The sequence below is a fragment of the Haematobia irritans genome, chromosome 5 (assembly GCF_050003625.1).
Source record: "Haematobia irritans isolate KBUSLIRL chromosome 5, ASM5000362v1, whole genome shotgun sequence".
In the NCBI taxonomy this organism is placed as follows: Eukaryota; Metazoa; Arthropoda; class Insecta; order Diptera; family Muscidae; genus Haematobia; species Haematobia irritans.
Genome location: NC_134401.1, coordinates 4995672 through 5020383, shown reverse-complemented (window position 1 = coordinate 5020383; position 24712 = coordinate 4995672). Strand labels below are relative to the sequence as shown.

At 33.0% G+C, this 24712-nt stretch overlaps 1 protein-coding gene across 3 annotated transcripts in view; it reads right to left on the bottom strand.

Annotated features, from left to right (window-relative positions):
• Pgant9 (polypeptide N-acetylgalactosaminyltransferase 9) overlaps window positions 1-24712 on the bottom strand; it is a 270158-nt gene that overhangs the window by 92805 nt on the left and 152641 nt on the right. For all 3 annotated transcript variants that reach the window (XM_075312576.1, XM_075312578.1, XM_075312577.1), the window contains 3 exons: window positions 8919-9114; window positions 5013-5182; window positions 4253-4417 (listed from right to left, as the gene is read on the bottom strand). In XM_075312576.1, the coding sequence (XP_075168691.1) occupies window positions 4253-4417; window positions 5013-5182; window positions 8919-9114 (531 nt within the window). The remainder of the gene's footprint in view (window positions 1-4252; window positions 4418-5012; window positions 5183-8918; window positions 9115-24712) is intronic.

The window sequence follows — 24712 nt, the reverse complement described above, 5'->3', positions numbered from 1 at the left end:
ATATACACAAATGTATGGGAATATTCTTACATAAATATGTTAAAAGATATGCAACTGTATAGATACCCTCTAAGAATTGAAGTAGTCAGTTGCCACTAGTCAGTAGGTGCAACCCGAAACTAGTCTAGAACTTATCTACAATGTCAAAGGCATGATCTAACTTCTCGTCACATGTGTTTGAGTAATTACTAAAAATTTTTGCTTATAAAATTCCCTAGCTACCGGTAATGCTTAGACGATTAAAATAAAACTAGTGTATCAAACTAATTACCAGTAATGCAAAAATGAGTCACTTAACAAATATTATGATAAAAATGTTTTTGTGCCGTCGCACTATTTATAAATGTCTACTTTTTTAAAAATTTTTTTTTCCCTAGCTACCGGTAATGCCTAGACGATTAAAATAGAACTAGTGTATTAGACTAATTACCAGTAATGCAAAGATGAGTCACTTAACGAATAATGTGAAAAATATTTTGTTAGTGCCGTCGCATTACAACGATAATATTTGATTTATAAATGGCAACTTTTTTAAAATTTTTCTTAGTACATAAAATTCAAATATGTTAATTTGTTTAAAAACAATGTAAATTTATAAAAATACAAAATTTTGTAAATAATACCAATTTACTTAAGTAGATCCAGAACAAGAGTTGTATCATTAACTAAAGCTAACTAGGGTCGTAATTGTATTCTGTGGAACTAGGGTGTCTAAATTACTTAAAATTGTGAACTAGTTCACCTGCCATTTACTGGTAGTGCATAAAGCGCCAATTGATTACCTACAATGACAAGTCTATATAAAATTCACCAGGTTTTTGCTTTAAAATTAATCCATAGTCCATATTTACTATAGAATTCTTAGCGATTCTACAGGTTGTATTCTACTGTCATTTCTTCGAGGGTATATACACATCCTTGAATATGAAATATATACAAGTGTGTGCGTGTTTTCATATCTTTGCAATGCCTTTTAGAATTCCATTTTGTGTGTGTGTGTCTATTGCAGGATATCGAAAACATAAATATTCCTTATGAGTTTAAAATAAAAATCCTATGTAATTTATCTTCACTTGAATACAACTAACTGCTATTGCATTCTATCGGTTTTAAGAGGAGATTTTCTTTTACTCGGAAATTGAATTTTAAGCCTTCATTGATTTTTTGCAATAACTATGCCAGGAATTTATGGAAATTGCCTATCCAGAAGCTATAGAGAAATCTTATTGTCTATAAATTAAATTCACGTTGGAGAACAGTAGACTCTTCAAATAAATGTTAGCATAAATATATAATTGGGTAGTCAACCAGCAATTGAGTCATTCAGTTATGTTTGACTCACTGAAGTCTTGTTCGCACTAATTCGCACTATAGGCATCTATCAAAATAAAGATAAATTTTAAAGGTTTCACCTTCACCCTCTGATTGAAGTGGTCCAAGACAAAATTTGGTATGTGATCTTGGATTGTATGTTCGCTTGATTGTGTTACACTCCTCTCTCTCTTTCCCTGTCCTAATCCAAATGCAAATTGAATTTGAATAATTCATTATTTCATTTCCAATTGATTAGACGTGCTACGTTAGGACTATGTCTACCCATTTGATGCATTCACACAAATCCAGGGACACGTGAAAATTGTTTAATCAACACCAGCCGGCCAGAGACCACAAAAAGAGAAACAATATTGGTAAAAGCAAGTTGCAGGTAAAGTTTGCTTACTGGTCACCACATTTAACCTCATTTAGTTAAGTTTTCATTTGTTTAACCAAAACAATTACACACCGAGTACTCAAGGGACAGGTAACCCAAACAGGAGCATGTATATCTATGCAAATGATTTAGAAGTAGGCAAAACTACTGCAACCAGTTAGTGATACTAAATAGTTTAGTTGCTACCAGAGGATGAATGACAGTGGTGGACACATTATGTGGAAAGAAATAGATGATCATGTCGGTTTTCTTCAGGCCATATAAATGGAGGCCTTAAAACTGAAAATGGACTATCCATTTGGTTAGTTTATCCAGCTCAAAATTGGTCTGTTTTTAGAGAAATTATAGTTAGCGGTATATTTTTGCAACCACTAAAATGTCCTCAAACTTCGACTTAAAAATTTTCTTTCAATTTTAACTTTTACATTTTTAGAAAATGTCCCCGAAGTTTGATATGCATAGTAAATATCTTCGATATTAAATATCTTCGATATGTTCCCAATATATGTAAAGAAATATTCGTAATATATTTTACTTTGGTATGTGTAAAAATGTCCTCGAAGTTTGTATTCACATTAAATTAAATTCCCTGATGTTTGCATTTATATCAAAAGTCCCACTTTTGGCATTTGTAGAAAATGTCCCCGAAGTTTGTATTCATAGTGTCTCCAAAATTTGTAATAAAAAGTAATTTTTGTGGATAAAGATTTCTTTACCTTTGGCATTTGTACACACAAAAAAAAATTTTCTGATTCAATCACGAAATTGATCCAATTAATTTTTAATTGAAATGTCTTCAATCACAGAAATGATAGTATCAATTAAAAAATTAATTGAAGGTCAATTAAAAAGTTAATTGATCCAATTAAAAAATTAATTGATACTATTATTTTTGTGATTGATTTTTGTTTCAATTAAAAAATTTGTTGAATCAATTAAATTTTGAATTGAATATTTTTTAAAACTCAATTAAAATTTTAATTGGAAAAATTTTCGTGAAATTTTTTTGTCTCCAAAATTTGTAACAAAAAGTAATTTTTGTGGATACAGATTTCTTTATCTTTGGCATTTGTAGAAAATGTCCCCAAAGTTTTTATTCATAATAAATATCCTCGAAACCAGGTATATATCCCATTGAAAACTTTTTAATTTCGCATTTCCTTTACTTTAGCTTTTGTAGAAAATGTCCCCAAATTTTGCATTCACATTAAATGTCCCCGAAACCAAGTATGCATGTCCCCAAAATTTGTACTGAAAATAAATTTTTAAGGACAGGGATTTCTCCAACTTTGGAATCTGTAGAACATTTCACTGAAGTTTTTATTCATAGTTTATGACCCCGAAATCACTTATGCATGTCCCCAAAATTTATAATAAAAATCAATTTTTGGCGACACGTGGTTTTTATCCTTGGCATTTGTAGAAAGTGTCCCCGAAGTTTGTATTCATTATAAATGTCCTCGAAACCAGGTATATACCGCCAACAATACAACATTTCAATCCCTTAAACACCTTATTAATTTCGGACTTCTTTTACTTTGACATCCTGAATTCACAAAAAATATATGAAAATCCCGAAACATAATCTTGGCTGAAAATGTCCCCAAAATTTTACTTTCAGTGAAAACATTCCCGATATACGATAGCAGAGTGAAGAAGGTGTAGATGTATTATTTTATATGAGATACATACTTAATTTTTCTTTATTTATTTATATATACACTCAAAAAAAAAAAAAAAAAAACAAAAACAAAAAGTAATCCACAAATCGGATACAGTACCTGTTAAATTTGTTGTATATAAAATTCATGACTGTTGCATTACAATATACTGAATACAATGAAACCACTGAAAGGTGGACACCCCCAGTCGCCTCTATTTTGTCCACATTTGAGAGGTGTCCAGGTATGAGAATTAATTTTGATGTGTTAATACACAGAAAAAAAATTTCACGAAAAATTTTCCAGTTAAAATTTTAATTGAGTTTTAAAAAATATTCAATTAAAAATTTAATTGATTTAACAAATTTTTTAATTGAAATAAAAATCAATCACACAAATTAATAGTATCAATTAAATATTTAATTGGATCAATTAACCTTTTAATTGACCTTCAATTAATTTTTTAATTGATACTATCATTTCTGTGATTGAAGACATTTCAATTAAAAATTAATTGGATCAATTAATTTCGTGATTGAATCAGAAAATTTTTTTTTGTGTGTAGCAAACGTCCCCAGACAACTGTCCACGTCTGGCAGGTGTCCGGTTTTCAGAGTGTCAGAATTTAAGAGGTTTCACTGTATATAAAAGAGCCTAAAATTACGGGAAAATCCTTCCATTTAGTTATTCAGAATTTCATTTCTAGGAAATATTTATTGTTTATTTAAACTAATGGCAACACTACAACCTACATTTGTCTTCTTCAAAGGCCTTTGGTAACGTCATCTGTAGACCTTCTTTCTACCTATACAGCCGTCACAAAGTGAAGCCAACAAAAAACACACTCAAAACAAATCATCATTGTCATTCTGTTACTTACCTTCAGTGCATTCACAATGTGAATCCAAATACGTCAAAACCGGCGATGTGGCATGGCGTGCTCCGAGTAGTCTAGCGCGTATCAAACCTTCACGCTTTGGTGCACGTAGAATTTTAACCTTTGGATATGCGGCAAAATACTCTTCCAATTGTTTTTTCGTATGGGCTGTGAATGAAGGAAGCAAAAAGAAATTCCCAATGGGGGAAGGGAACAAATCAGAATAAACAAAAGAAGTTATTGGCCACTAGTAGTGGTTAGGGGAGTAAAGCATTACATAAAGGTGGATGGGACTGTCTAAACCATGTAATGGGACCAGGTGGTGCAGGTGGAATTGCCAGTAAGAGGTTTGGGGAATTACAAATAGCTGAGATTGTTGAGTGGGCAATGATGGGAATGCTGCTTGTGCTGGTTGAGCTGGTAGTACTAGAATTTTTTGTCATGCCAGACACGTGCAGCAATCAATCACGTTTCCAGACAATACCAGAACATAATCACATCGCGTGGTTTGCTTGGCTCAATGTCCTGCATACCAACAACACACACACTCACTCCGAGGCATACTAAACTGAAAAAACTGACACTGGCAGCCATGGCTCAACAACATCTTGATATTATTTTCCCATCATCATCTTCATACGCGACGTCATACAACGTCATCGTCATTCTACTGGACAATATCTGGCACCTTATGGCCTACCAGCCCACCATCATCATCATCATCATTATGGTTATTGATTGTTGGATAGCTGGAGATACTTACGCATATCGGAGTAGTCATCTACCAGTATTACATTGCCTATCAAATGTTCAGGTGAACGATCAAAGACTGAATGCACCGTACGTAGCAGCACGGACCACGCCTCGTTGTGGAAGCAAATAATTACATCAGTTGCCGGTAGATCTTGAAGATAACGTCCGGGCTCTTTACACCTGTAAAACGAGAAAAGAGGCCATGAAAGAGGGCACTTGCTTGCTAACGAAAAAAGCTTAACTTTAAAGAGAAATATTTAAAAAGCCGCTAAAAAAACTTGAAAAATATTACTTCGAAGATATGGCAGGCATATTTCATTTATCGATAATAGCATTATAACCCAGCGAACTTTTGGTATACACATTTTCTTAACATAGCAATATAAAATATTATGTTTTTTAAATACTTTAAACTTATAATAAAATTTAAATTACGATAAAATAATTAAATTAAGAAAATAAAATTAAATATAATTTTGTTCAATTAAATTAATTTAACATTAAATACAACTTTATTTAATTATATTAATTTTAATTGAATGGAATTTAATTAATTAAAATTCAATTTAACCACGAAAATGATAGTATCAATCACAGATTTAATTGGACATTAAAACAATACTAATAATTGATTCAATTAAAAATTTAATAGATGTTGATTGCAAAACTTAATTAATTTTTTCATTTAAAACGTACACTGAAAAAACAGTGAACCCACCAGGAAGAAAACTTTCCGTTAATTTTAGAAAATTTTGAATATTTATAGAAAATTTTAACTAACCAGTATTACAAACGTTGGCATCACGCCGATGTCATAAAAATAAGTAAATATTTTTCGACAAATTCAAGAAAATTTATTAGATATAACTAAGTTTTTTCACTTGTTAAAGAAAATTTTGTAGTTTGAAGGAAAAACTTGGAGTTCAAAATTGCAAGAATGTCTTTAGTGATATACGAAGTTCATGATGGACACATTTTTGGTAAAATTTACAAATTTAAAGAAATTCTGAACTATTTTGTGGAAGGTACGAATTTAGTTAATCATTATGCTTCATTTGAGTTTAGTTTTTTCCTCGGTTTTAGTTAATTTAACTAACTTAAACAAAAAATTATTAGAGTAAAGGAAACTTTCTCCAAACATAATCATTCCATGAACTAAAATAAAGTTAATTTGGCTTTAGTGAAATAGAGAGTTCAATTTTTTTTGAGTGTAACTACTTTTAATTGCTTTCTTAACTGACTTAGCGTTTTTAGTTTGATTAAAAAATTGTTTGTCGGAAAAAAATTTTAGTTTAAAAACTTTTTCAATCATTTTTTTTTACTTGACTTAGTCTTCCGTCTTCAATTAATTTAATATTTGGAAAAATGCTCAACTTCAATCAATTTTTTAATTGGAAATATTTGGATGATATTTTCTGTGCACGTATCAAATATTTTTTTTTTAATTTATTTCCCGAAAACTAGATTCATTTTCTTATATTCCCTCTACGCTTACTATTTAGCTCTTGGTAATGATGAAGAGAACTACTTTCTTCCTAGATTACGCTCTTCGGTTAGGTTAGATACAGTGGCAGCCCGATATTTCAAGCTCGCTTAGACTGTTCAGTCCATTGTGATACCACAGTGGTGAACTTTTCTCTTATCACTGAGTGCTACCCGATTCTACATTAAGCTCAAAGACGAGGGACCTCCATTTTATAACCGAACGACGTTTCATATTTCAGTGAAACCACACACTGATTCAATTCAACCGATTAATTTTTGTAATTGATTTTTGTTTCAATTAAAAAATTTGTTGAATCAATTAAATTTTTAATTGAATATTTTTTAAAATTAATTAAAATTTTAATAGGAAATATGTTCGTGAAATTTTTTTCTATGCAGTTCGAGAAGCTTTGAAACCCTTCGAAATGTCACCAGCATTACTGAGAGGGGATAAACCACTGCTGAAAAACTTTTGGTTTTCGGTCGAAGCAGGATTTGAACCCATTGCACTTCGGCGGCCCCCTAAAGGGTGATATGGTCAAAATGTTGTCAATATAAACTTGACGTATTTCTTTCAATTTTGCATTTAAAAAACCTGAACACCCCTCATTTTGAAGGTGTGTCAAATGCCGTCCAAACAAGAAGAGCAGCGTATCAAAATTTTGCTCGCGCATCGCGAAAATCCGAGCTACTCGCACGCAAAGCTGGCAAAATCGATAAAAGTTGCCAAATCAACCGTTACAAATGCAATTAAAGTGTTTGCGGAACGTTTGTCGACAGCCAGGAAGTCTGGATCGGGGGGAAATCGAAAACCGGAAGCCGCTGAGACGACAAAGAGAGTTGCCGGTAGTATCAAGCGAAACCCTAACCTCTCTCTCCGATATGCCGCAAATAAGCTGGGTGTATCGTCTACAACCGTGCATCGAGCCAAAAAACGAGCCGGACTATCGACTTATAAGAAGGTAGTGACTCCAAATCGCGATGATAAACAAAATACGACGGCCAAAGCGCGATCCCGGAGGCTGTAGACGACGATGCTGACGAAGTTTGACTGTGTGGTAATGGACGACGAAACCTACGTCAAAGCCGACTACAAGCAGCTTCCGGGACAGGAGTTTTATACGGCAAAAGGAAGGGGAAAGGTAGCAGATATTTTCAAGCACATACAACTTTTAAAGTTCGCAAAGAAATATCTGGTACCTGTGGCTTGAAAAGCAGCATTTTCATAGCTTCCGGGACTTTCAAACAAGAAATTTACGTGAAAGAGTGTTTGAATAAACGTCTGTTGCCTTTCCTGAAGAAACACGGTTGTTCCGTACTGTTTTGGCCGGATTTGGCATCTTGCCATTACGGTAAAAAGGCCATGGAGTGGTACGCCGCCAACAACGTGCAGGTGGTTCCCAAGGACAAGGAACCTCCCAACACGCCAGAGCTCCGCCCAATTGAGAAATACTGGGCTATTGTCAAGCGGAACCTAAAGAAGACCAAAAAACTGCTAAGGACGAGCAGCAGTTCAAGGCAAACTGGCTTTCTGCGGCGTAGAAGGTGGACAAGGTGGCTGTACAAAATCTGATGGCAGGTGTCAAGCGTGAGGCCCGGCAATTCGGATTTGGAAAAGCGAAAGCCTAACTGAATATTTTTCCTGAATTTTATACTAATTGAACTTGAAAAAGAAATTTAATTTGATTTTTTAAATAAACGATTTCACCGATTTACACCCGTTTTCCCTTGACCAAATTTTGACCGTATCACCCTTTAGAATACCCCATTGCACGATTTCCATTTAACAGTCATTGTATACATATTTTACACTAAGTTACCTCCAATATTATAAGGTAATGAGAGTTTTTTCTGGGCTTTTTATGTTTTTTTTTTGGAAAAAATAAAAATTGAGTCCAAACTGGCGAGAAGACAGCTGTTTTTGGATTCCCCAACCTCACATATTTCTCTACTAAACACCTTATTTAATATCCTTCTTTTGGTTTTCTAACTGATTTTTATTGCTGGGTTTGCATTGTGCGAATTATGAAAAACTATAGGAATTTGGATTTTCATTACGCACCATCTGATATCTAAAATACGATCCCTCTTCTGTCCAGCATTAATAGGCGATGCATGCTTGCAGGATTGTTTTCAATATTGTTATTTTTTTTAACAACTGGTATTTTAGCAATTTAAAAATTTATAGTTTCCCATCTAGGCGAACACTTTTAAAGTGTTTTACGAACATATGTCAAAATTAACTGCCTGGAGAGTAAAAGGATTCGAAAACCTATTATGGAATAGGGTCATTTAATTAAATGAGTTTTGACTCCCTTTTGTTTGGTATAAATCCATTAAAAAAAGATTTTTTTTTTCTGATATGGTACAGATTATCAAGTGGTTGGCGGTTTTTTGGTTTTTATTTTTCCTCTTACAATCCATTACTTACCAAGCATCTCTGGGATCTGGTAATGTCCTATGAACGGATATCATATCCGAGACATATTGATTGAAGGCATTCTTTTGCCAACCATCATCGACGGCCTTTTTCATTTCTTCGGTCATATTGAGTGGCAATGTTACTGGTTTACCCATTTCGCCGGGGGCATCTTTGGGTGGAGATGGTGGAGCAAGGACACTTTTGCCTGTAAAAGAGATGAATAAAATACATAAGTGAACAAATTAACATGGAAGAAAATGCAAACAAAAAATTAAAGATATTTTTATTTTTTATATGAAATTATACAAGAAATTCGTCTAATTTAATGAACGTTATATTACACCATCACCCACAATCAAAAATAGAAACTGAATTTGATGCTTAAAGTTTGATCCAAGGTTTTCATTAATGGAATGGAAGAAAAATTTTCAAGGATAAATATAATGGCTAGTAAATTTACGATGTTTTGTAACAATTTCTAATTATCTAGAATATTCCCTTATCGATTATTTTGTATTGTAAAAAAGGCGAACATCTCTAGCACATACTACAAAGGTATGTCTCTTGCAGAGTCATCAAAATAAGTCTAAAAGTAATTTCAAATTTTTCAGTCCTGGCCTTTTAGTCGTCTTTTTACACAACTAAATGATGCCCAACACTATACGTTTCCCAGAATTAAATGTCAATGAGGACAATTGAAGGATATGGTCTTTTTGTTCCTATCAAATTATACCCATAACGAGCTATGGGACCTGTATAACATTGGTAGTCTTTTTGAAAATAGGAAGGAAGCATTTCAAAAAATTGTGTTGGAATATGAAGAACTTAGATGAATGAAATAGATATTGAGATAAAACTGATTACAACCATTCCCTTTATAAGCAAATTAGTTAAGACATATACAGTGGCCCAAAAAAGTTTTCGACATGTATCAAATATGTAATTTATTAATGTATTGCATTGCAATAACTGAGATAGAGTTTAACTACGAAGACTTCGGTCTACAAATCAATCGAAGAGATTTCGTTCTTTTGTTGAGTTACAAAGACTTCAGCCTGCAATCTAAAGATACTTCGGTTTGAAATTCAATCACTGGGACTTTGATCTATTTTTCAACTACTATTAAGACTGAGGTCTTCAATTGAGTTATACATCAGTCTACAGTCCAAAGATACTGTCGTTCAGACTTCGATCACCACTGAAGGATTTTTCATAAACGACTTTTGTTTGTGAACTCATGAGATATGATTTTTTTGTTCAGGTGACACCAGAAGGGCTCAATGTAGTTGAGGTCCAGTGGTTGTGGAGGGGTACAGAAGTCAAGGGTTTGGACAATTGTATAGAAGTCATTGCAGAATGATTTGGATAACTATTTTGATAGAATTGAAATCTGTTTGCCAAACCTCATTTTTGTGCGCTGGGAGAGCCACCGTGGTGCAATGGTTAGCATGCCCGCCTTGCACACACAAGGTCGTGGGTTCGATTCTTGCTTCGACCGAACACCAAAAAGTTTTTCAGCGGTGGATTATCCCACCTCAGTAATGCTGGTGACATTTCTGAGGGTTTCAAAGCTTCTCTAAGAGGTTTCACTGCAATGTGGAACGCCGTTCGGACTCGGCTATAAAAAGGAGGTCCCTTGTCATTGAGCTTAACATGGAATCGGGCAGCACTCAGTGATAAGGGAGAAGTTCACCAATGTGGTATCACAATGGACTGACTAGTCTAAGTGAGCCTGATACATCGGGCTGCCACCTAACCTAACCTAACATTTCGTATTGTCGGCGGAGTTACTGAAATTCCAGAATGGTTTAGGGAAATTTTAGCGGTTGTAGGTGCATTGATCGTTCATTCGCGTCAGAAAGTTTGCGAGGAGGACCACTTCTGGGCTAGTTAACCGGTTTCACATTCAGGTCCCAGGAACTGCTCAGTTATATGAAATCCTGTACTACCCTGGTAAATGGACTGTTGTACAAAGAACTACGTCGCTCCTAAAGAGGTTTTATTTGCTTTCATCAGGAAAAATTGCGTACGTCCGAAATCTAACATACACAAACTTTTATTCACAAACTTTTTTTGCGAACTCCAACCTTAGGTTTCTTTTTTTCTTTGAAATATGGGCAGTGTTGCCAGTATTTTCCGAGCTCTTGTCCCCAAAATGGATCGCTTTTATCCCCAAAAATTCCCAATTTAATTTAAAATTCCCAATAAAAATCCCCAAGAAACTTTTGGCAAGTTTTTTGAAAAAAAAGTAAAAGAATAGACTCTGCTGTAGAAAATCCGTACAAAATTTAAAAAAAAAAAAAAAAACATTTTAAATAAAATAAAAATGTGCAATTGAATGAAGATTTCAAAACACAAAGCCAGGAGATGGGTGCTCAAAATATCCGATACCAGCCCCCATCAGAGTTAATTATTGGTATAAAGAGTCATCTTATGCAAATCCTCGCTCGAGAAATAAAAATGGGAGTTCGGTCAACATATAGTCAAGAAATAAAATTGACTTATCGATCAAAATGCGTTGCTGTCTGATATGAACTCTACTCTGTATGTGCGGGTTATGGGATACATGTTCAAAATCAGTGATGTACGCATATGAGTCCTTACGAAATAATTTCACAATAGTAAAAAATTTCTTAGGAAAAAGAGTAAATTTTAAAGAAGCTCTTGAGCCACCCAAATAAATTCCGTGGAATAAAGAGGAGGAAAGTTTTTTTATATTTTTGAGAATCTCTGTACTTCTTTAAGCCTCTTTTTTAAGCATGTAAAGAATTTCATATAAACCATAGTTCTTACTGTGATAATTACTCGTATACTGAACAAATATCGAAAATTCCCCACAAAAATCCCCAAATTTGTGGAAATTCCCCACCAAATCCCCAAGTCCCCAACTCAAAAATTTTGTCCCCATCCACGAAAAAATATTCCCGATTTGGGGAAAAATCCCCAATACTGGCAACACTGAATATGGGGTTTTTCCTGATCTGGCATGGAAATCCTGTTTTTTCCAAACATTTCGTATTTTCCGCGGAGTTACTGTAATTCCTGAATATTCAACGGTACTTTTAGCAATCGTATATGCATTGAACTTTGAATTTTTCACTTCACGTACAATCGTTCATTCGCTTCGGAAAGTTTACGAGGACGACCACTTCTGGACTACTTAACCGATTTCACATTCAGGATCCAGGTCAGGTCTAGTAAATGGACTACACTCTATATTATTTCAGTTCCTTCACTTTTTCTTACACTTCATGAGGTGTTATAGGCCAAATAGCGCTAACTTTGGTAAGATCACTTGATCGCAATTCAACAATCAATATATGAGACAAAATCTATAAACCTTTATAACTAAATGAGACAGCGATAGACTAAAAATGGAGCACGAACCCAAGGATGATGGAGCATGAACCCAAATATGAGAGAGGAAGCCCCCTAAAAGTAAATAACAAAAGAAAAAACTATAGTCTTGTCAATGACTTGTGGCCTCTTTGTGGAGTGAGCTGCTCTACCTTGGTCGTCCACCTTGAAATTGAGACTTAAAGTTCCTTCTCGATGACCCCATACTATAATTGATTCTGAATTTTATTCACACATACATTTTCGTCATCATTTGCCATTACAACTACTCAGTGTACAATGTGAAAAACAAAAAAAAAAACGGGTCATCCTATTCGACAATGCCTGTGGTCAAGGATACAACTCCCTTTTGGCAAAAGATTATCTCCGGCTAAAGATAAAAGCCAATCTGAAAGGCAAACACATATTCTCATACTATCTTAATCCTCGTTTCATTGCATACCACCCATTACAATCATTTTAATATCCTTGAAAAACATATTTAAAGCCTTATCTCACACAACACAAAGTAAATAATTACCAACAATCTGTGGAAGTAAGCTCATAGACCTACACACAATACACAGACACAAGCTTGTTTCCATATCTTATGTGAACTATCTTGGGCCAATGGAGCATTTTCGAAAATCATCTCTACGTTGAGTTCAGGTTTTTTCTCACAATCCTTTAAAACTACGTTACAAATCCACTTTAGATAAGTTTTTCCATATTCGCTTTGGTTACGCTCAGCCATGGACAATCTACGTAAATGAAATTGGAATGAAATGAACATCGAACATCCTTGCCAAGAATTTCCAACTCTCTGGCAGCTTCTTCCATCAATGAAGCAAGCTATCAAGTAAATCAAAGTGCCAAACATGAAATGTAACGAGAAAAGGACAAACAAAGAAACGTAGTAATCAGCAAAAGCCAAAGGGAATCATTCCTCATCTCTGATCTTTTCGTTGCCTTCAAGCCCTTCATCCTTCGTCATTCTGGTCGATTTCCAAGGCAAAGCATATTAATTGTAACTCCTGATAAGCAGAAAATTGCAAACAACACGAAGTAGATATCATGGACAGCGTACACCTCCAAAGGCGGCGATTGGGAATGGCGTTGGTTGTCTCAGTATCATCGTTACTTTGTAAAAGCAAAAGCGCAATCCCAATCCAGTATTAAAGCCCTGTCACAGCTATTATTCTGCTGCATTTCGGGGCAAGCAATCAAAACAACTGAGTGAGAATTGCCAAAGTGACTGCAACCGTGTACCATGGTCAAGGGTCTCGGGTGTTCTTTGAATAACTCACGAGGAGCCATAGCCAAAAGGAATTGCAATTTATAAAACAAAAAAACGAACCAAATGCCTAGAAAAATCAATCTATCCTTGGTTAAACTATGAAATCAGTTTACCGATCTGGAGGCTATAAGCCATAAAATCATTATCGCCGATAAATTGTAAAAAATGCTTGAAATTAACAACTAAACAATGCACGAATACCTCTGGATAAAGGCCACCTTTATAATGGCAATCGACCAATGGCCAGGGGTCAGACAATAAAAATCATCTCAATTGTTATGCATGCGAAGGATTGTTATGGCGATGGGGGGTAGGCAACATATGGCACCGACAATTAAGAATCTACCAAAGATTAACAAGTTGGAATGACTATAAATCGGACAAACGACAGTTTCCGGAGAAACGACAAATATAATCACTAAGTTTACAATTCAGTTCAACTACTGAGACTTCGGTCTTCTGTTGAGTTACAAAGACATCACTCAGCAGTCCACAATACCTCTCTCTGAAATTCAATCACTGAGACTTTGACCTGTATTCCAACTACTGACAATTCAATTTGCAGTTCAATCACTGAGACTGGGGTCTTCACTTTAGATACATAAGTCGACAGTCCAAAGGTACTTCAGTATGCCAAATTCGATCTGAAGATTCCCCACTAAGACTTAGATTTGCCGTTCAAGTAATGTTTCTTTGGTCTGCTATTTAACCAGTGAGACTTCTGCCTTCACTCCAGTCACTAAGACCTATAGTTCCAGCAGACTTCGGTCCTCAGTTGCAGTTCAACTACTGAGACTTTAGTCTACAAATCATTAACTGAGATTTCAAACTACAATTCAATCATTGAGACCTCGGTATGCATTTGCACTTCAATCGCTGAGATTTTGATCTTTAGTTGAGTCATTCAGACTTTCGTCTGTAGTCCACAGATACTTCACCTGTTGTTTAATCACTAACCTCGATCACAGAGACCTCGATCTAAAGATTATCCACGGAGACTTCGGTCTACAAATCAATCACTTTAATCTTCAGTTGAGATGCAGAGACTTCAGTTTACATTCCTACAGTTGCTTCAGTCTGCTGTTCAGACTTCGATCTGAAGATTCACCACTGTGACTTCGGTCTGCCGATCAACTGCTGACTTCGGTCTGCGGACTGCTATTTAACCATTGAATCGTCGACCTTCAGTTGCAGATCAACAACATAGACTTTGGTGTATAATTTCATCGGTATGTATTTGAACTACGGACCACTCGATTTGCACTTCAATCGCCGAGATTTTGGTCGTTATTAAATCACTGAGACTTCAGTTTGCTGTCCAAAGATCCATAAATCTGTAGGATAAGCTCTAAGACTTTGGTCTGCAGTTCAACCACCGAGACTTCGGTCTTTAGTGCAGTCATTGAGATTAATTCGGTTGAGGCACTGAGAGTTCAATCTGCAGTCGAGAGATACTTGAATCTGGCGTTAAGACTTCGATTTATAGAGTCGACACTAAGACTTCGGCCTGCCGTTCAAGTACTGATACTTCGGTCTTCAGTTGAGTTACTCAGACTTCAGACTTCTGTTCAAAGATACATCTGTCTGTTGGTTAATCAATAAGACTTGGGTCAATTGATTAACTGAAATTCCGGTCTTTGGAGTCGTCAATGGAACTAATTCGATTGAATCACTACGAGTTCAACCTGCAGTGAAATGATACTTGAATCTGATGTTAAGATTTCGATTTCTAGAGTCTACGCTAAGACTTCGAACTGCCGTTCAAGTACTGATACTTCGGTCTGCTATTTAACCATTTAACCATTGAGACTTCGGTCTTCAGTTGAGTTACTGATGGTTAATCAATAAGACTTTGGTCTCCAGTTCAACCACTGAGATTCCGGTCTTTAGTGCAGCCACTGAAACTAATTTGGTTGAGTCAATAAAAGTTGAATAGGCAGTGGAATAATACTTGAATCTGGAGTTAAGACCTCGATTTCTAAAGACGATGCTAAGATTTCAGTCTGTCATTCAACTTGTGGTACTTCGGTGTGCTATTTAACCATTGGGACTCCGGTCTTCAGTGGAGTTACAGAGACTTCAGTCTTCTGTCCAAGGATACATCAGTCTGTTGGTTCGTGACGTTGGTCTACAGCTCAACCACTGACACTTCGTTGAGACATTGAGTTCAGTCACAAAGATTAATTCAGATGAGTCACTGAGAGATCAACCTGCAGTGGAATGTTCAAGTATCGTCTGGAGTTAAGATCGCGATTTCTAGAGTTCTGTCTGCCATTCAACTACTGATACTTGGGTCTGGTATTTAGCCATTGAGACTTCGATTTTGTGAGACTTGGTTTACTGAGACTTTCCTTCAGTTAGACAGCAATCGGATATTCAACTTGACTGAGGCTTGGGTCTACAAATCAATAAATGAGACTTCGGTATGCATATCAACTACAATCCATTCAGTCTACAATTTAATCACTAATACTTTAGACTTCATTGGGTCTTCGATGTACGGCCAAAATTTTCCCTGGGTTTAAGTTTTGAATCTAAGATTGCCCATCGCTGATTCACATATCGATAATAAACTATATTTAGTTCAATGAGTACTAAATTACCAACTGAATTCGAAATGGCAATTTTATACAAATATACATACGATGTACATGAGGATGATAAAATTTTAATGGGTGGTAATTTCTTGGTTCCTCATTCCTGATAGTCTACATTTGTCCTTCGTTTTGTTTTTAAAGACATATGCAGGTTGAGTTGCACCTCAGGCTAAAGGAGACTTGCCCTTCATTTGCCACCGCCCCCCCCCCCCCCCCCCCCATCCACAATACGATGAGAAATTATAGGCTTTGTACACGAAAAAGGAACAATTCGGTCACATATTTGTACTACAAGAACTTCCTACGCCATTGGGGGTAGTGTAGAACTGAAGGTCTCAGGAAAACAGAGTAACCATTATGATGGCATGGCGGCCGCCTGGATCTATGGATGATTGGGACAAGGCCGTGGCGGTGGATATGCATGTGCATATATCTGCTGTATCTACTTTGGAATATGTCGAAGACTAAATGAACAAATATGGCCAACGGAAGAGTATCACAGAAACAATAGTAAAACCACTAATTACCAGATCATGTTGTAGTTTTTAGCATGACAGTGGACCATATACACCAAACCATCAGCTTTCATATGAGTGGAAAACGACAGGAGCATCGAAACCGACACATTAAAGAAGATGTTGCTCTTAAGGCTCATGTGGTGGAAGACAAGCCTTCGCCATCTATGGAGGTTTATTTAGAGCTACGACAAGTAGTGGCTAGTGGAAGTACTTCATTCATTCATTATTGGTAAGACCACTTGGTTGTTTGATAAGTCTGTCTGTTTGTACATGCATTCATCCTATTTTCAATGTCCTTTAGCAGCAGGTATCTGGGTACTTACATGTTTACTCATGTTCTACCTCGTTTTAATGGCCTTCTCTTTTCCAGGGGCTTTTTGTTTGGAAGGAGGAAAACTGTATGCTCAGTGTTCTGGTCATACTGTTATGGTTTATTGTTCTCGGTAGTTGTGGTTCTTGATGATTCCTAGAGACAGCTCTGAAAAATGTGATGTATTCTTTGCTCCAGCGCCACTAGATTTTTTCACTACCTACCTACATACTTAGCTAGCTAGCTATCGGGTCTAAAGTAGTGAGTGGATATTTGCTTGTTACACTTTAATCAATCATCCACACACAGAGTGCAATGGAAGTGGCTGTCATGCTTTTGGTTTCTCTGCTCAAAGACAACGTTGCTTGTCCCTTGTGGTGATGCTACGTTTTCCCTTTTATCAAATTCAAGGGGGATATTTTTCCCAGATCTCAGTCGAAGAGGCCTTACTAAGGTTGTAGGAAAGACTTCATAATATTCAGGAAAATTGTTTTTTTTCACTTGAATAAGGAAATCACTTTCTTAAATATAATGTAATTTTACCTATATTTGAAGGAATGCAGTAATAATGATAAAAATCATAATAAACAAAAATGTTCATTGTATTGAGGAAAACGTTCTTATGATCAATGAAAATTTCATATGATGGGGAAAATAGGCACAGCACGGTGTTACCAATACTGAAGGAATGAAGGAATAATGATAAAAATCATAATAAACGAAAATGTTCATTGTATTGAGGAAAACGTTCTTATGATCAATGAAAATTTCATATGATGGGGAAAATAGACATAGCACGGTTGGCACAGTTTCGTAAATAGGTATAATTCTTTATGTTTTGATAAATTTTGCAAAATAATCCTCTCCAACTAAGACGCACTTCATAAATTTTCTACAAAAATAAAATTTTGACAACATTTTCTGTACAACTAAAATCTTGACAAAATTTTTTTAGAAATAAAATTTTAAGAAAATTTTCTATGGAAATAAAAATTTTAAGAAAATTTTCTATATAAATAAAATTTTGACAATATTTTCTATAGAAACACAATTTTGATAAACTTTTCTATATATTTAGAATTTTGACTAACTTTTCAATAAAAATAAAATTTTGACAAAATTTTTATAGAAATAAAATTTTAAGAAAATTTTCTATGGAGATAAAAATTTGAGAAAATTTTCTATAGAAATAAAATACTGACAAAATTTTCAGTGGAAATAAAATTTTGACATAATTTTCTATGGAAATCAAATGTTGACAAAATTTTCTATAGAAATAAAATACTGACAAAGTTTTCTGTAGAAATAAAATTTTGACAAAATTTTCTATAGAAATAAAATTTTGACAAAATTTTCCATAGAAATAAAACTTTAATTTTTTTTAAGTTTGGTAGATTTTTGGTAAATTTTTCTCCAAATTTTGGGTAGATTATTTTTGGCACGAGTGGCAACCGTGGTAGCTAGACGGAAGAGGATAAGACATTCTCTGGAAAATTCAGTCTCCAGATTTGTGTTTGCTGGCCTTTGAAGTTGGTAATTTCGTATGGTGCTTGGCAGCTTAACAAATTTTTACAAAATTTTATGTAGAAACAAATTTTTCTATATTTTATAGAAATAAATTTTATTTTTATTTATTTTCTATTTTATTTCTATTTTTTATAGAAATAAATTTTTTATAGAAATAATGTTTTCAGAAAATTTTCTATGGAGATAAAAATTTGAGAAAATTTTCTATAGAAATAAAATACTGACAAAATTTTCAGTGGAAATAAAATGTTGACAAAATTTTCTATAGAAATAAAATTTTGACAAAATTTTGACAAAACTTTCCATAGAAATAAAACTTTAATTTTTTTTCTAAGTTTCTAAGTTTTAAGTTGTTGGTAAATTTTTCTCAAAATTTTGGGTAGATTATTTTTGGCACGAGTGGCAACCGTGGTAGCTAGATGGAAGAGGATAAGACATTCTCAGGAAAATGCAGTCTCCAGATTTGTGTTTGCTGGCCTATGAAGTTGGTAATTTCGTATGGTGCTTGGCTGCTTAATCAATTTTTACAAAATTTTATGTAGAAAAAAAATTTACAAATTTTTCTATAAAAAAAAAATACAAATTTAATACAAATTTTTCTATAGAAATAACATTTTTAGAAAAGTTTCTATAAAACTAAATTTTGAAAAAAATCTATAGAAATAATATTTTGAGAAATTTTCTACAGCAATAAAAATTTGAGAAAATTTCCTATAGAAATAAAAGTTTTAGAAAATTTTCTACAGAAATAAAATGTTGACAACATTTTCTATAAAAATAAAAGTTTGACAAAATTTTCTATAGAAATAAAATTTTGACAAAATTTAAATTAACAACATTTTCTATAGAAATAAAATTTTGGCAAAATATTCTATAAAAAGAAAACTTTGGTAAAATTTTCTATGGAAATAAAATTTTGACAAAATTTTCTATAGAAATAAAATTTTTACAAGATTTTCTACAGAAATAAAATTTTAACAAAATTTTCTATAGAAATAAAATTTTGACAAAATTTTCTATGGAACAAAAATTTTGACAAAATATTCTATAGAAAAAAAAGTTTTGACAAAATTTTCTATAGAAATAAAATTTTGACAAAATTTTCTATAAAAATAAAACTTTGATACAATTTTCTATAGAAATAAAATTTTGGCAAAATTTTCTATAGAAATAAAATTTTGACAAAATTTTCTATAGAAATAAAACTTTGACAAAATTTTCTATAGAAATAAAATTTTGACAAAATTTTCTATAGAAATAAAATTTTGACAAAACTTTCTGTAGAAATATAATTTTGACAAAATTTTCTACAGAAATAAAACTTTGACAAAATTTTCTTTAGAAAAAATATTTTGACAAAATTTTCTTTAGAAAAAATATTTTGACAAAATTTTCTTGAGAAACAAAATTATGACAAAATTTTCTGTAGAAATACAATTTTGACGAAATTTTCTATAGACATACAATTTTGATTTTTTTAGTTTGGTTGATTTTTGGTAAATTTTTCTCCAAATTTTGGGTCGATTATTTTAGGCGCGAGTGACAACCGTGGTAGCTAGGCGGAAGGGGATAAGACATCCTCAGAAAATTTCTGCCTCCATAATTTTTTTCTGGCCTTTGAAGTTGGTATTTTCCGATGGTGCTCGGCTGCTTAATCAATTTTTACAAATTTTTATATAAAAAAAAAAATACAAATTTTTCTATAGAAAAAAAAATACATATTTTTCTATAGAAATAACATTTTTAAAAAAGTTTCTATAAAACTAAATTTTGAAGAAAAAAAAATCTATAGAAATAATATTTTGAGAAATTTTCTACAGTATTTCTATAGAAATACAATTTTGACAAAATTTTCCATAAAAATAAAATTTTGATTTTTTTTAAGTTTAGTAGATTTTTGGTATATTTTTCTCTAAATTTTGGGTAGATTATTTTTGGCACGAGCGGCAACCGGGGTAGGTAGGCGGAAGAGGATAAGACATTCTCAAGAATTTCCAGTCTCCAAGATTTTTTTGTTGCTGGCCTTTGAAGTTGATATTTTCCGATGGCACTTGGCAACTTAATCAACCAACAACATATTTTATTATTCTCCTGCACCCAAAGAAAAAATACTTTCCTCTGGAACGAAATTTAAGACAAACGAAATTCCCCTTTCTCATAAAGTATTTTCTTTTAGTCCAAACAAATCAAAATGTATGATTTATGAAATTTATGAATCGCATATTCAGCGATTGTTTCTATTTCTTTTTATTTGCCTTTAAAGAAAATTATTTAGCGTCAAAAGAAAACTTTGCTTGTCTAAAACTTCTTCTTTCAGTGTGGCAGCCCATCGATATTTGGGTAAAAAAGACCTTTTTCTAAACTTAAAAGCATAAGAAGAAAATGATACAGTCGAGATCATGATGTTTCTTCCCACGCTTTTTATTTTAGATAAAGGCCTTTCCTTGTAACTTTATTGCCCTAATATCATTCTTTTCCATTGACCTGTATAGAAATACAAGCACTTAATGCCGCAACAGTTCTATACAAAGCCCTAGGAAACATCATTGCTGAAGTGTTAAACAATGTTGCTCGACGAACTTACATTTAAAACACGCAATTTTAACGCCACCCAGTTTTTATGGCGTATCTTGGGATAAGACCTGATACGATACACGTACATAGCTGTGGTCAAAACATCAAAGAATGTTGGCTTATATCGGGTGTGTGTGTGTTTGTATGAGGGGTTAAGGATTCTTTATGGTGAATGTCATAAGGAAATGGGAAAGAGCAATGGAATTGGTCACGATAATTACATTTATGGGTGAATTGCTTAGAAAATTGTGTGATAATCCGTAATTAGGAATTATTGTGGCCACCCTTGAATCAAGATGTAACATGATTTTTACTAATGGCTTCAGCCATAAATTCAATGAAATATTTCATCTAAAAATAGGTCATAAAGATTTATTAAATGGGTAATTTCGATGAGTGGCAAAGGCAGGTGATTTGCTCTTGGAAATTTTCCTATCGATTTAGTACTTTTTTCTGTGGTAAGTTTCGTATGAAGAGAGCAAGTTGGTAAAACTCCCTCCGCTAAATTTGGTACATTTTCAACCTCCACCAGCTCATGAAATTCGGTATTACATAGTTTTTCTTTGTAAAAGGATCCAGGGAAATAATCAAATTGAAGACCGACCACAGTGACGCCACATGGATAATTTATGAAACACACCAGTACAGGGTGTCTGATATGTAATGAAACCAAATTCAGGTTGTTATGTTTTCTAAACAGCCACCCTATAGTTTGAAAAGTTCACAGTTCAAAATTTAACCTATGACGATTTGTATAAGAAAACATGAAACTTTACTTACTGAGAAATGTACTGGATAGTTGAGAAATATTTTTGAGCTTTGACTAAATTTTACTTGGCTTTAATAATTTTGAAAAAAAAATTCTACGTGGCTTCAATAATTCTGAGATTTTTTTTTCTTCAAATTTTTGACTACATAGCAAAAAAGCATTTAAAAATAGCAGATATTTTTTAATGCTTTATATTAAAAGCGTTTTATACTTTAAAAATTGCCTAACTTCTACTTGAAGTCCGGTCTGAATTTGGAAGTTAAAGTTTAAGTTAACAATTTTTTCAAGCACACGAGGCATTCTGTTTTGTCAGTGCAGCAACAGGGTGCCAATATAAGTGGTTTACCATATGCCCAATTAAAAAAATCATATTTTGATAAAAATTGGAAGGGAATAACATAGGGTTACATTTTTTCTTGTTTTTTTTTTTTTTTTAAGAAGTTCAAGGTTATTACATCCAAACACCAATTAAATCTTCGACCCCAATTAATGGTCTATACAATTCGGTTCTTTTTCTTTGATAACCTTAATTTGAAATTCGTTTCGGTCAATTATTTCATTTCAGTTTCAAATATCCATATCCCTCTATTCGTTTGAATTTTTCCTATACCAAAGAAAATTCATCATTTTCGATGATGTTGTCGTTTGTTTCTTTTTTGTTTTGTAGCCACAGATTAATTTAAACGCCCACTTGTAGATCTATCGTCTAGCCAGCCATCTGTGAACCACAAAATATCGATTAACTTTTCTCATATTTTTATTAAGCAATTAACCAAATCTAACCTAATTCAGTAACGATGAAAAAGAAAATGAACAAAAAACTGAAGAATATAAACTAAAAAAAAAGAATGGCTATAGAGGAGGTTGATGGTGGTGGTGGTTGTAATGGTAGCGATTCGTTTCCCATAGTCAATGTCAAGTTCAACAACCATAAACTAACCAACAAATCCGGCGCAAAGCGATGCCGTTTTCAAGACTAATTAAGCAATTTTCTTGGCTGAGTATTCTGTTGTAGTTGTTGGTGTTATTGTTTCGTTTGCCTGTGCATACAACGTCCGACGGTTTGTTTTTGTTGTTTCTTTTGAAAATTATACGGCTTTATAAATTATTTGTTAATAGAGAAAAACCACAGACGGCGAGCCAAAAATAAAAAAATGCAGTGGAAAACTCAAGCCACCTATAAAGTAGCTGCCAAAGCTCCTGAGTAAATGCAGCAGCATGGCCAGTTAATCACAAACAATGCCGCCATAGAAAAAGGTAAAGGCAGGTAAAGCGGAAAATTAAAAAAAAAATGTAATTATGGCTAAAAGTATGGATGTGGCGTCAAATAGGTACCCTTCACGAAGTTAGAAAATTTTGTTAAAATTTTATTTCTTTAAAATATTTTGTAAAAATTTTATTTCTATGGAAAATTTTGTCGCAATTTTATTTCAATAGAAAATTTTGTCAAACTTTTATTTCTACAGTCAATTTTGTCAAAAAATCTATAGAAAATATTCTCAAAATTTTATTTCTCTAGTAAATTTTATCAAAATTTTATTTCAATAGAAAATTTTGTCAAAATTTTATTTAACCAGAAACAATGCCGCCATACACACAAAATTTTTTTCTGATTCAATCACGAAATTAATTGATCCAATTAATTTTTAATTGAAATGTCTTCAATCACAGAAATGATAGTATCAATTAAAAAATTAATTGAAGGTCAATTAAAAAGTTAATTGATCCAATTAAAAAATTAATTGATACTATTATTTTTGTGATTGATTTTTGTTTCAATTAAAAAATTTGTTGAATCAATTAAATTTTTAATTGAATATTTTTTAAAACTCAATTAAAATTTTTATTGGAAAAATTTTCGTGTCTTTACCTTTTTAAAGACAGGTAAAGCGGAAAATTAAAAAAAGTGTAATAATGGCTAAAAGTATGGCTGCGACGTAAAATATGTACCCTTCACGAAGTTAGTTAGTTAAACCCCCTTAGAGTGACAACGCAATCGTAGCAATGGAATATTTTCCACTTTTTTGTTGCGATGACACTTTTGTGCCACTAAATGCCAACTTTTTGCATTTTTATGCCTCCTTTTTATATTGGTTTTGCCACTGTTTATTCTCTTTTTAAATTTTGACGAAGATTAGGTACCCCTCACGAAGTTAGTAAATTCTTTTTAGTGTTGCAACCACTGTTGCCACTCGAGCCAAAAATAATCTACCAAAATTTGAAGAAAATTTTACCAAAATATACCAAATAAAAAATCTTATTGTGTAGTTTGTGATCAAATTGTTTGTAGTTATTATGAAAAAATGTTTCTTCGAAAGAAATGATTTATTATTTTATTGTAGAAGTATATTTGTTATTTTATGATCACTCCTAATAGCAAAAATTTATTTGGGTGTATAAATATTCTTGAATGTTTCGAAGTTTTAAATATTTTTAGCTTGCACCATTAAGAGAAAATTGATATTTCTACAAAAAAGGAGAACTTACCCACAGATATAGAAAATTTCGTAAAAATTTTATTTCTAGAGGAAATTTTTCCAAAATTGTATTCTCATATAAATTGTAAAAATTTTATTTTTATAGAAAATTTTATCAAAATGTTATTCCTAGAGACATTTTATCAAATGTTGTCAAAATGTTATTCCTAGAGAAATTTTTATCAAAATTTTTTTCCTAGAGAAAATGTTGTCAAAATTTTATTCCTAGGAAAAATTTTGTCAAAATTTATTCCTAGAGAAAATTTTGTCAACATTTTATTTCTAGGGGAAATTTTGTCAACATTTTATTTCTATAGAAAAAGATTTGTCAAATTTTTATTTCTAGAAAAATTTTGTTGAAATTTTATTTCTAGGGAAATTTTTGTAAAAATTTTAAT